The following is a 13,379-nucleotide window of genomic DNA, read 5'->3' as shown; positions in this document are numbered from 1 at the left end:
TGGTTACAGAATTTTAATATTTGCAGGTGACGTAAGCTCTGCACTGCTGTTCCAATGCAGATTTCCATCAGCTTATGCACCTTGAAATTGCCACTCTCAGCGTATCAAATTAAGAGTCATTAATGTTTTCAGCTTTTCTTTTCTCTTACATAAACTCCAAACTTACAAATTTTAACACTCCAGAGTAAGATAACATCAATTAGATTTGCCACATAAAGCTGAAGTGATGTGCATTGATCAGCAGCAGCCTGGCTACTTGTTCCTTGATCAGGCAAGAAGTCCATTGGCTAAAAAAGGAATAAAGCAATCTCTACAGAGCTTATGTTATTGAGTATAAGATTAAAAATATACTTTAGTATGGAATGTAGTTAATGTGTTATTCGAGCCCCAAATCCTTAATTTCTGCCACTAGAGCACAGAAATACGAGGACGGTGTTTACATATATTCAACTTTCCTGAATCTTCTAGAACTGTGCATATTTCCAAATTTTCTATATTATTATTTTGATTCAGAAAAGTGCTTATAGTGTGCTTATGACTTTTTCTTGAAGACAACATCTCAAGTCACTTGGACTTTAAGGATCTGCTTCAGTTTTACCACATTAAATGAAAGTTAAGCACATGCCTAAATGCATTTTGATTAGGAATGAAGACTGAAGGTTTTGCCTATAACCTATACTGATACATATTTTTAAACCTGTGTTATTTGCCACTGCTGTGCTTTAAATCTGATTAAATGAAGTTGTTATAATTTTAAATTGGGATAACCACAGTAAATTTGCCTTAATTTCTTTTATTATTTAACCTATTGTTAATCTAATGACATTGAGTAGGAGTTTTTGTCTGTTTATTTGCTTTTCAAAAGAGGTCTTTCACATAGAAGAATGCAACATGTCGTCTTCTGCTGTATTTCTATGTAGCTGTTTGGTGTAATGACTTACTAATTTGAAGCGCATTTTAAAGTTCAATCAAATACTGAAAAGAACACTGATTGAGAAGCCTGCATAGATTTCAGTATTCTTTATGAGTCATAACACTGATTTTGGAAGCTTAGCTATATAAGCTGGTGGTGTGCAACATCCTTTCCATACTCCTAATTATGAGAATTAGCATTTAGAACAATCCCAAGTTCAAGTATTCAAAAATGCTCTTTTCAGAGCATCCACCAGGTTTACTGCAAGATAGGCACTTGAAGAAGGCTTTGGTTTTCCTACTGGGTACTTGTGAAACATCAGTCTGTACAATTTAAACTCACATATAAAAACTTAACCACAGAATTTACACTAAATTTATTGATGATTGCACAGAAATTGCTCACCAAAAAACAAGAAAAAAACAAACCAAAACCCCACAAACTGCCCCCCAAAACCCCCAAAAACCTAAGAATATTTTTATTGAACAATATGTTTTTAATTCTAAAAGCTTTTTTTGTTTAAGACCCAGTTCTAACATATTTCTAGGGCCACATGCCCATCAAAAGCATCAAGATTTTGCTTGAATGAAGTCCAAGTGCTTACTTAGGTCTCAGCTCTTTGCTAATATAAATGTATCTGCAAGACACACTGTGTGTGCATTTACCTTGAACTAAAAGAAATTGTAAGTGAAGGTGGAGGATACTAGTCTTTCTTAGATATATATTTGTCCTGTATTTCATCTTTCCCTATCTTAACATGATCCACAACAATTCCCATGTTCTTTACAAAACCTACCAAGTTACTGAATATACATAAGTAACCTAACTCAACATTAGATGCAGAGAAATTAGTTATGTTAAACCTGAAGAAAACAGTATAATGGCACAGGATTAAGCATCTCTTCCTAAAGGAATTTGTAAAATTTTTTTTTCAGATGCTGTGACATTAGCACACACTACTGTTCAGTAAGGTCTTTAAATCTGAATATTTTGCTTAAAGGCCATGCTCTATCACAAATTTTTAAAAAAGACCTATGATGGTGTATTTCACTCCTGTGAAAACGAATATTAGCTAAAATGCATCATAATTTTAGGAATTACAGACAGAAGAATAGGAAGATTGTTGATGATTACTACCATTGATGGTTATACTACTTCATCCAAAATTGACAAGGAAGCCTAAAAAGATTACATCCTGTAACACTCATCACGGGGAGAAAAAAACCCAAAGAGACATTCTATTGTTCCCCACAGAAAAAAAAAATATACAAACTCAGATTAGGTAACTGTCTACCTAAGAAAGAGTTGTACTTTCATTTACATATAATAATACAGCTTTTTCAGGAAGCAATCCAAATAATGAGTATCTACTGACTTCAAAAAGGATACATTATGACTTCAGTGATATTTGAATCAGGTCCACGTACAGTTATAATTACACATATTATTAAGTGGAGACCAGGGTACTTAATGTAATGAACACGGGTAACTCTGGAAATACTGTCAGTTGTTTTTGTATGGGTGTGGGAGTTTTTTTACCCCATCATGTTCAATTTTGCCATGCAGAGCTTACACATTCTGTCAGGCAAAAATTCTGGGTGTCCCAACTGCCTCTAGATACTATGGGGAGTTAAGTCTGAGTTTTCTGATTTTAGAGTTTGGAAAGCTAATTTATGCCTAAATTAAAATAACCTCAGAACAGAAAAGGAATGTGTGATTTGAAGGGATAACATTCTGCAACTAAAACTGAGGAGAAAACTTCAGACAATTAAGCACAGACTTTGCAGAGCTCTTCCATGCTTTTTTTTTTGGGGGGGGGGGGGGGGGGGGAATAGCTTTTTTTTTGACTCACGCTGACAATGTCTGTACAGTGCTGTGAGATGGCTTAGAAGACCCTATTTTAAAGGTCCTTAGAGAGATTAGGGGTTTGTGAGATTCTTCTGTGGTGTCTTCAGTGTCTCAAAAGAAGGAGTTGTGTCAGAGCAGTCACTTCAGCAGAACTGCCTCCAAAGTGTTCGTTTTATTCTTCGCACCTTGCCCGTGTGACACCTGACAGACACGCAAAGCCAAGACACACTTCTGGGAACGGCACATCCATCCCAGATAAGGCTAACGCAACAACAACAGGATGACTGTCCTAAACTCGGCTACCGTCAAAATCGCTTTGCAAAGACGAGCCTAAATGTGTCTCCTTCCCTAGGATCCACATCCCTGACAAATTCAGACAAACCACCATCGCTGGGGGGGTACTGCGCCCGCAAGGAGCACGGACGCGACTCCCAGCACCGAGGGGGCACGGGGGGAGCGGGCACGGGGGGAGCGGGCACAGGGAGAGCGGGCACGGGGAGAGCGGGCACAGGGAGAGCGGGCACAGGGAGAGCGGGCCGGCCGCGGCCGAGGCGCAGCCCGGGCCGCGCTCGGGCCCCCTCAGCCTCCGCAGGGCTGGCGCGGGGCCAGCGCGCGCCGCGCGGTGCCTTGGCGCCACCTACGGGCCGCGCGCGCGCGCGCTCCCGCGGCGCCCGCAAGAAGAGCGCCCGGAAAATAAATTAAGACAGCACCGCATTTAAATCTTTATTAGCAAGGAGTTGTTAGACCTAAGGAGAGAGGAAGAAAAAAACCAAAAAACACCTAATGCTGGATTTGGTTGAACTATGAGTCTCTCAGCTTCCTAATCCCTCTTCATATGGCGTGTTTCACAGTTTAAAATGAAATATGTCAGATCACTTATGCATTACTAAGATGAGAAAATATTTACAATAGGCTGACTTTTTTTCTTTTTCCTGCATAATTCAGATGTATTCAAAGAACGCATTCCTTTCAAAAGTATGCTTTGGCCGTTTTTAAAAATATTCAGCAAACCGTCTATGTGATACCAACTTTCGTCTATTACAATAAAATCATGTTGAACTCAAACAAGAGGAAGACTTACGTATGGCTTAGTTATATACTACCAATAAACCATGTGCTTCGCTGATGAAGTAGCTTGGAAATTTGGCTGTCTTTGTTAGGGGAAAAAAATTAACTCTTTTAGTAACACTAACTTAGCAAGGTTCCAAATCAGCTCGAACTGCAAAAGAAATTCAAGCCAACTCACTTTGAAATTTGAAACAATGTACATATCCCTTCAACCTTGAAACAGTCAAATTTCTGACTGAAATTTAGCAACAGTTCTTCAGTAAGTTTTACAATTGGACAGTTAAATACTGGGGAGAAAAAAAAAAGTCCTTTTTTTTCAGTTTTGCTTATGCACATGTATGTGCACATGCATAGAGACATAAATGTCCTCTAACAATCAAAATTCTTCAAAACCCAAAGTATTAGAGGCATTTTGCAAACACATGGTTAAGCCCCAGGTATGATAAAAAGCTCAAGGTTTTTGTTTGTTTGTTCTTGTTTTTGGCGTTTGGTTTAGGTTTTGTTTTTTTTTGTTCCCCCCATAATTTTAACTAAATTAAATTAGCATTAAACAAAACAAAACAAAACAAAAAAAAACCAAAAAAAACCAACTCACAACACAGTGGCACTTTTAATACTGGTTGATCGGGCACTTGTATGCAGTACTTATAGACCAGTAAAAGTGCTCGTTTACCTGTCTGGTGTGTAAGGGGCCCTTTGTCTTGAAGCCTCCTTGGGAACTGCACTCTGAGGCACTGAAGTGATCTGAACTAGTGGAAGAGCGTTTGGAAAGGGTGTCACAACCACCAACAAAGGTGTTGTCCAACGGGAGTTCCTGAATCACATGGTGCTTTTTCACTGAAACTGGAGTGTCAGGTTTGAGATGAAAAGCAGACTGCGGAGAGGCAGATTTGTAATGCTTGGCAAGATCAGGACTGTTAGGCTTAAAGGTTGATGGTGGTGCTGTGCCCCAATCAAATCTTCCTATACTTTGCTCCTCCAGCTCCGATGGAAGGCTTATTGTCCCGTTGATAGGTTCATGAACTGCATCATCAGGTTTGGACTCCTCAATAGTCACAAAGTTCAAAAGGGAGCTCTTTGGAGATTTCCTTTTCTTCCTTTTCTTTTTCTTGTTTTGTTTGTTTTCCTGATTGGGAGACATCCACTCAGCACCTTGCTTGCTCCTCTGGGCAGCTTTGAATCTGGACGCATGTCGACAGCGAACAAGAACCGTGACAAATATCACCACTATGACAACCATGGCACCTGCCACAATAGCGATCATGATTGTGAGATAGTCCTCATTTTGGTAGGGCTGGCTACTGTCCCCTATGTTCCGATCCAAAGGTGTTTCCATAGTCCTGCGTATCAAGTCATAAATATAAGAGGCATTTCCAGCAGTATCATTTACATATAAAAATACAAGCACAAGAGTATGCAGGGATTTGGGATAACCCAAATCACTTATGTTGACAACTAAGCGATGCAGGCCTATGTCATTAGGAGTTGGTTTTTCTTCCAGAGTGATATTACCTGTCACCGGATCAATCCGAAACAAGCCCTTGTTATTGCCGCTTACAATCGTGTACTTCAGCTCAGCGTTCATGCCAGTGTCTATATCCACAGCAAAGACTTCAGCTACCACCGATCCTGGAATTGCTGAGAGTGGCACTAGCTTAAAAGAAGTATTAGAAGGTGGGTAGATGACAACAGGACTGTTATCATTAACATCCATCACGTTTATTGTTACTTTTGCTGTAGAAGAGCGAGGAGGTTGCCCTCCATCCACTGCCTTAACATCAAAGGTGTAAGAGCTCTGCTGTTCTCGATCAAAAGAAACGTTGGACTTTATAACTCCAGAGTATGGATCCAGCACAAAGTTTTCATTGTCATTCAGGATGGAAAGGGTCACTGCTTTATTTTCCCCAGCATCTGCATCAGTCACTGTGATCACCCCCACCGTGCTATACTTTGGTAAGTTCTCTGATACGAAAAACTGGAAATGATTATGAGTAAATTTGGGACTGTTGTCATTTTCATCCAACACAGTAACAATTACAGCCGCTTGACTCTGCAAAGGAGGGGTGCCGTTATCTCGGGCTGTAACAGTGAAAATGAAACGTTCCTGCTCTTCTCTGTCAAAAACTCTGGAGGCTGTCAAAACTCCTGTCTTTCGATCCAGATCGAAAAAGGAGGCATTAGGACCAAGCTGATAAACAATGTCTGCATTTTTCCCACTGTCTTCATCTGTGGCACTAATAGTTGTTAAGTATAGACCACGCCGGTTGTTTTCAGAAACTGACAGCTCAATTACAGGCTGGCTGAAAATCGGAGGGTTGTCATTTTCATCCTCCAGCTTAACTCTTACCAGGGCAGTCTGGTTCAAACTGGGCTTGCCAGAATCAGAAGCCACAATTTTAAAGCTGAATTCTTTGGTGCCCTCATAGTCCAACAAGGAAGAGGTCTCTAACAAATACTGGTTGTCGTAAACTGCTTTCAAGTGGAAGGGGACCTCTCTCTCAATGAAACAGATCACTTTGCCATTCACATCAGTGTCCTTATCTGAAACCGTAATTAGGGCAATCTTTGTATTGATGGGATCTTTCTCAGATAAGTACACTGTGCCATTGATGGGACTTATTATGTACCTGAGGTCTATGTTAGGAGGGTTATCATTTACATCAGTGACATTGATGGTGACAGTTGCCCGGGCTGGTGTAGAGCTACCATCACTAGCCAGCACTGTCACTTTGTGAATAGCAGTCTCTTCTCGATCTAAGGACCTCTGAACTGTGATCAGCCCTGTAGTGTTGTTTAAAGCAAAAAATCTTTTGGTTGCAGGAGCGACTTGGGCACCAAAAATATATCTGATTTCTGCATTGCTTCCTATATCAGCATCTGTAGCATGAAGCTGAATTACAGAGGTGCCTACAGGGGCATTCTCTGGTATATGGACCTCCACTTGACTCTCTTTAAAGACTGGCCTGTTATCATTGACATCACTTACTGTGACTTGCAGGATAGCTGTGCTGGATTTCTGGGGGGTACCTCCATCCTCCACTTTGATTTTCATCACGTAGGTGTCCTTTTGCTCTCTGTCCAAGTTCTGCTGCACAATCAGCTGAGGCCATTTTTCCCCTTCTGGAGTTTCTACAATATCCAGTCCAAAGACACTCTGCCCATTTAACAACTCATAGTGCTGCACACCATTGAAACCTGTGTCAGGATCGGTTGCTGATGGGATTGGAAAGCGACTGTTGATCAGAGTGTTTTCTGGGATGGAGATATTGATGACAGGGGACGGAAACATAGGTGCATTGTCATTAGTATCCTTTACAATGATTTTTATTTTGATCAGCCTAAAAAAGTCATTGGGGAGAATCACCACTTCAAGTTCAAAGAAACACTCATTTTCTTCTGCATAGGAAGCTCCAGCACATAGTTTTTCTCTGTCTATTCTGTTAGATGTTGTAAAGATTTCCCCCGTGTTACTGGACACTTTGACCAGAGGTGCATCCCCTGCTTTAGACACCAGTCTGTAGACAAGGCTGGCACTGGTCCCTGTGGCAGCATTGATATGAGAAATGTTCAGGTCCTTTGGTATGTTCCCTATGGGCACGTTTTCAGGCAGCTCCTCTCTAATAGTGTAAATAAGTTCTTGAGCTATAGCAGAATCCAGCCTTAAACAGGCAATCAAAGCAGCCAACAGGTAAAAATCCCTCAGGTCCATGATAATGTTTTTATTCTCTTTCCACGGATTTTAGGACTTAAAGGTTTCCAGAGAGGAATGATGCGCGATTTGCAAGAGGAGGCATGCATGGACTGCAGGATGCATTACATCTCATTTCTTATTTGGAGACATCACTGTCAACACAACCACACAGAACAGCATTATTGTTTCTTTTAGGCATGATAAATCCACAATCTCCAACTACTACTTGTTTTTGCAATGCACGCTTCCAGCAGTACATTTTCCTACTGCTCCCTTTTACAAGCAAGCCCTCCGGACAAATGCACCAATATCCCATCGGCTGCATTTGCTCAGAGCACGAATGAAAATAACTACTTGCAGGATTAAGGGTACCTACTGTTTCGACACATACTTTCTGAATAATTTCTTGGTACACCGTGTAATCCCTAAAGTGCATTCCCCCTCTACCCTCCTCCACCCAGTCATTTGGTACAAGTAAAAAACCTTCCTGGACTACTTCTAGATTCTAACTGCTATGCCAGCTGCCAAATGTAATTTGCTGTTTTCTTCCATATGTATTTTTTAGCTCTTGCTAACCAGATTTTTCTCTGCTCGCTGTGCCTTGCATGCCCCTCTATAGCTATCGTACTGGGAAATAACCACCCGGACATGCTGCTGCTGCAGCAGTCGTCACTGGCTACTTCACATCCCTGTTAACTGATGAGACAATAACAGGACTTACAGTTTCTTACACTCTCAGTTCAATGTTTCTTCTCCAGATGTTGGATAGTTCTCCTCCTGTTTAATAACCTAAAACTTTATTTTTTTTTTTAAACACAGTCTAAATCAGGAGGCTGGAAATTCCAAATGTAACTTAGAAGCAGGAAGCATGTTTACAGATGGGGGAATATACATTTTCTAATGACATGAGGAGGAAAAAAGGTTCAGCCTTTCCCCATTGACACTGGTCTCCCTTCAGGACGATATTAGCAGCTGCCACATATAAATACTGCAGACTAATAATGCAGGTGGAAGAAAAAAAAAAAATGAAAGCGACTGACAGACTTCTGTTTGCATGCACTGCTAACCGCACATTATCGGGGTGCAAGGCTGCCAGCACCTACAGTTTGATGGAACTAGGCAGCCCTGAGCGCTAATCTTATCTGCATTAAGCTGCACGGTAACTGATGCCTGTGATTACTTCCAGCAGAGTAATGCAGGTAGGGATGCAGAGACAGCGACTAGGTGAGCCTTTCCCACCAACATCAACAGAATCCCAAACACTGATTCTTTCCCTAGATAAATACACTGTGTGTTGGCTTTTTTTTTTTTTTTCTTTAAAGGAAATGCATCCCAGCTTAAGAGTAACTTTGCACTTACGTTAGTTGTCTACCTTTGACGATCTGTTGCAGCTAAGCAATGATCTGTTCCAGCAGATACAGCACAATGCATCTGGTAAACCACCAGTTTTGGAGAAATCAGCAGCAGCCAAACGCTTCCTCCTCGAGATATGTGTTGCTTCGGGGTGGCAAATTAGCAACTCCAGGGAACAAATTCACAGTTCTGTCGTTAGTCATCCTCTCCACGTTTCATTCCTGTGAAGCGGCGATCCTTTGGGTGCCTAACGTGCACGCAACAACCCAAACAAACAGCAAGAGAAAAATCCGGTGCACTTCTTAGAGCGGGGGTATTTTCCACTCTGCACTGCACACCATTCCCGTCCCTCTCTCGGCAGAGCAGAGGCAGCTACATGAAGTCTGCAACTTCTGACTGGAAATGAAGAGTTGGTCTGGCGGTGCTTCTCCCTCTTTAGCTCTGGGGTGACAGTTGCCCAAAAAAAAAAAAAAAAAAAAAAAAAAAAAAAAAAAAAAATCAAAAAAAGAAATCCTAATAGGTTATTGCTTTAGTGACGGGAGGAAGCGGCGGCGCTTTCCCTCCTCCCTCCCTCCTTCCTCCCTCCCTCCCTCCCAGCCTCTCTCCCTCACATACGCTCTCTCCTTCTCCCTCTCTCTCTCTGAACTGAAATTCTTGATATAACTCTCAATAAGCCCAGAGGGAGGGTGGGAGCGATGCGAGGCCACCCCTCCCGCCGCACCGCATTGGCCCGCGCCGGCGGGGGCGGTGGATGGCGGAGCGCGGCCGCGGCATTGGCCGCCGGGCACGTCGCTCCCCGGCCCGGCCGGGCGGGAGGGGGCTGCGCGCCGCGCGGAGGGGACCGGCGGGGCGAGGGGAGGCGGGGACGCGGCGGGAGCGGGGCGTTCCGCGGGGGGAATGCGACGGACACACGCGGGCGGAGGGCGGGCGAGCGCTCCGCGGTCGGGGGCGCAGCGCCCTGGGGGGCGCGGAGGGGGCGGAAATCAGCGCCGGGTTTGCGCGTGGCTGAAGGATGATTTGGAAATAAGGGCTCGGTGCGCGTTTGGGTTGGTGGTTTGAGGATTTGGGGGGAGTGGGGGATACCTCAGTGCCTGCTCGGTGTCGCTTGCGCGGGGCAGCGCGACCGCCCGAGGTGCGAGCCGGGCCCCGCGCGGAGCGGAGCGGAGCGCAGCGGTGGCCGCGGGGCCGCCGCCCGGCGCCGCGCAGGTTCGGAGGCAATCGCCTGGCCCGGCCCGCCTTCGCCCGGTTCGGCCTTATATTTAATACATGCCCTTTCATCTATAATTCAGGCTGCTCTGACTCCAGCCCTGTCTCGGCTCCCATTTACGCCTGCACACCTTTCTCCTTCCCTTTCCCGAAGGGTCAGCCGAGACACTCGCCAAGGGAGGGAGAGAGGTACTCTGCTGGTTTGGGTTTTGTCTGCTTAAACATTGAACTGGAAAAGATTCCTCCTCTCTGTGGTGTGATAAATAATAAAAGTGATCGTTTTGCCTTCCCCATAAATGACACAGGTAAATTATCCAGCTAGCCACAAAGAAGCATCACATGCCTGGAAGACACTGTAATAAAATGCCAATGTATTATGATATGAGTGACCTCAAAAGTGTGACAAGAAGATGATTATAGTGCATTATCTATAGTGCATTATATGTAGTGCCTTTTTCAACGTTTTCTGAAGCATGAATGAACCTTTATTTGACTGTGCTTTTATTGCTAGCTTTTCTCAGCTTGAATTTACAAGCTGTATGCTAGAACCTATCCAATTTAATATGCCCAGGTACGTGGCCACGCGAGCTGCTGCTTCTGCTTAAGCCTTTCAAATATATATGCATAGGAAAAAACCCCCAAAGATAGCATCAGCATTTGACTTTTTTGATATGTGGTGCTATCTCATTTGCACGTTTTCAGTGGATAGCATTGGTGAGCTAAAGATTAGTTACACCTTGAAGATTTTACGTTTTCAGATGCAGGCTCTTGGACTCCCATATGTGTCTGCACATAGGATGCACTATTAACAAATGGTGGGAGCTGCTTGTACCTCTCAGAGGTCAGTAATTTGCATGGTTTGGGATTGTGTGCTACATACTGATAAATGTACATATCCTTGCAAGTCATATGGATACAGACACTGTATGTGAGCATTGGACATCCTGTAATGCCATGATGCGTAAAGATTAAACACTCTCAGTTTTGCTGTGCTTTGTAGTTGTGTCCAAAATACTCTTGTTACAGTTACACGCAGAAAAAAAAATTGATACCGGTTTTGATGACGTCAAGTAATGTTAGAAAACAGAACTGGATCTAATAATAGTTTAAGAAAAATGTTCGTTATGTAATACAAGAAGGATGGCTAGTGCCCCAGCATTGAAAGTCAAGCAAGTGACATGAAGGAGCAACCTTACTGCCAAACCACTTAGAAAAAGAATTCTGTGAATGAATTAAGTATGCAGTTCTTTTGTCTTTTAAAATACAAAGCAGAACAGCCATTAATAAAGGAGATAATTAGAACTGCTAGCATTCTGTGTAATGCAGTCTGCTTCTGAAATACGGCATGTTTATGTATGCATTAATAATACACACATTTTTCCTGACACTAGTCATATCACAGCAGTATGGCATCACAGACGTTTTATAGCCTCATTCTAATAACATCACAGGCATATAACATTCTTATTCTAATCACACCATAGTCATTTCAATGTCACATTGTAGTCACATCACATAGCCTGGTAATAATTATTTAACTTTATTGCTAAGCTGAATAGTTTTCTGTTTGCTCAGGGATGACTTAAACTTGTAGTCAGAACTGATTAGCACATGCTCATAAATGAGCTCTTCTCATGTACACAGGGTTAGACTCATGAAAAGTTAGGAAGAGAGAAAAAAATCAGTGAACTAGTGTCTGTTGGACTTAAACCCAATGCAATCACAAGTCACAATAATAGCACATTTTTGCTGTTTTCAGAAGTAATTTTAGAAAGCCGACAATGTTTACATGTAGATCTGTCATGTTAATGTTTATGTGCTTGCTTTAAAACGCTGTAGTACTTTAACTAATCATACATTATTAACCTCCTGGAAAAGGCATTTCTTTAAACTGTTGTATTTGCACACCAGATTGTAAAATTGAGACCCAGAGTACCAAAGGAGTTAGAACTGTCACAACTGCTTCTAATAATGGTAGAAACAGAACAGAAGGGGCTGAATTCCTGAGCAGGAGTTGGAATCACCCAGTGCAGTATTAACGCCACCCCTGCAATGTGAGGAACTGCTCTGAGCCGTGTCCTGTGCTCTCTTGAGTAGCCTGCTTTTTATCCTCTGGTAGGTGTTTATTCCATTACTCTTATATTTGAGAAAACTGCAGTATTCAATGTCACGTTCCCCTCAAATGCAGCTGTGGTGCCATTATTTGTACTGTTTCTTAGTAGTTGCCTTTATTTACCATTATGGATTAGCCTTTTGTCTATGTATAAGAGCACTGGATTCGTAATCACATCATACCTTATTGAAATGATTTCTGTATTATAACTTACTAACTATTCATCCACATCATTGCTTGTTATCTTTGCCTCCATATTATTATGTATCAAATTCTTTTCCATTTCATATTTGACTCAAATTCTAGCATGCTAGAAACTGACTCCAATTATTCTGTACTAGCTATAGTCAAATTGCACTAAATGGAATTGCTTACATTGTATCACAGTGGCTACAGGCTCACACAATGCATTATACATGAAACTGATTCACATTATGCTTAGCTAACTAAAGACTTTAATCTTGAAGTGTTGAGCATAAAATGCTATCATTCTTCACTGAACTGGCTCTGGTCACTTGATCATTTTGTACCTGGGATTGCCTCTTACAGGCTGTTATTATTAAAGCAAAATGGCTTTTCCTCTCCTGCAGTTCTACCACTTTCTGTGAAGAGCTGATTCATATGCTAATGAATGAGCTTCCTTATTTCATGGCAGAGCACTGCAACACTGGAACCTGACCTATGGTGCGTGCACCTTTAGGATGTCCCCTTCAGTGCAGCGTAGTAAAAAAATGCATTATAAAAATCCGCTCTTGTGTTCAGATAGCAAGTTATGTGCTCACTATTAGTAATCCTTAATATTATCCCCAGAGGTCTTCTTTCTGTATGTTGCCGAAGTCATTAGGAAACCCATCCTTGGTCCTGTCTGCAATCAGAAGTATTCAAGGCCAGTTCTGCTGACATCTCTCAGGGTGTTTATGATGTGGCTGTCCCTGGAAGGAGAAGAGATTAGGAGTTCAGTGTGGCAGGTAAAGAAGTGAAGACTCTCCCTGTTACAGATAGTTTTTAATCCGTGAAAGAGTCCACCTCCACAGGGGAGACATTCACTCTGCTCTAACAGGCACTGGCATTGCTGTATCCTTGATTTCGGCTTCTGCCGAGTTCAGTCTCATGGTAACCTGGGGAAACCCAGTTCTTACAAGAAGCACTGGGCCAAAAAGTGATGCCTTGTAATCTTCTGCACTCCT

General features: G+C 42.4%; 1 protein-coding gene across 13 annotated transcripts in view; it reads right to left on the bottom strand.

The window, feature by feature from the left end:
- Positions 1-9,569, bottom strand: part of PCDH9 (protocadherin 9) — a 673,415-nt gene extending 663,846 nt beyond the window's left edge. For all 13 annotated transcript variants that reach the window (XR_010356052.1, XM_064408612.1, XM_064408614.1 and 10 more), the window contains exons 1-3: positions 9,489-9,569; positions 8,880-9,314; positions 4,503-7,672 (exon numbers count right to left, since the gene is read on the bottom strand). Coding sequence is in view for 12 of the 13 variants with exons in the window: in XM_064408612.1 (XP_064264682.1) it covers positions 4,503-7,538 (3,036 nt within the window). In the remaining variant the exon portion in view is untranslated. The remainder of the gene's footprint in view (positions 1-4,502; positions 7,673-8,879; positions 9,315-9,488) is intronic.
- Between the last annotated feature and the right edge of the window lie 3,810 nt (positions 9,570-13,379).

The sequence above is a fragment of the Passer domesticus genome, chromosome 2 (assembly GCF_036417665.1).
Source record: "Passer domesticus isolate bPasDom1 chromosome 2, bPasDom1.hap1, whole genome shotgun sequence".
NCBI lineage: Eukaryota > Metazoa > Chordata > Aves > Passeriformes > Passeridae > Passer > Passer domesticus.
This window is presented reverse-complemented; position numbering and strand designations above follow the sequence as displayed.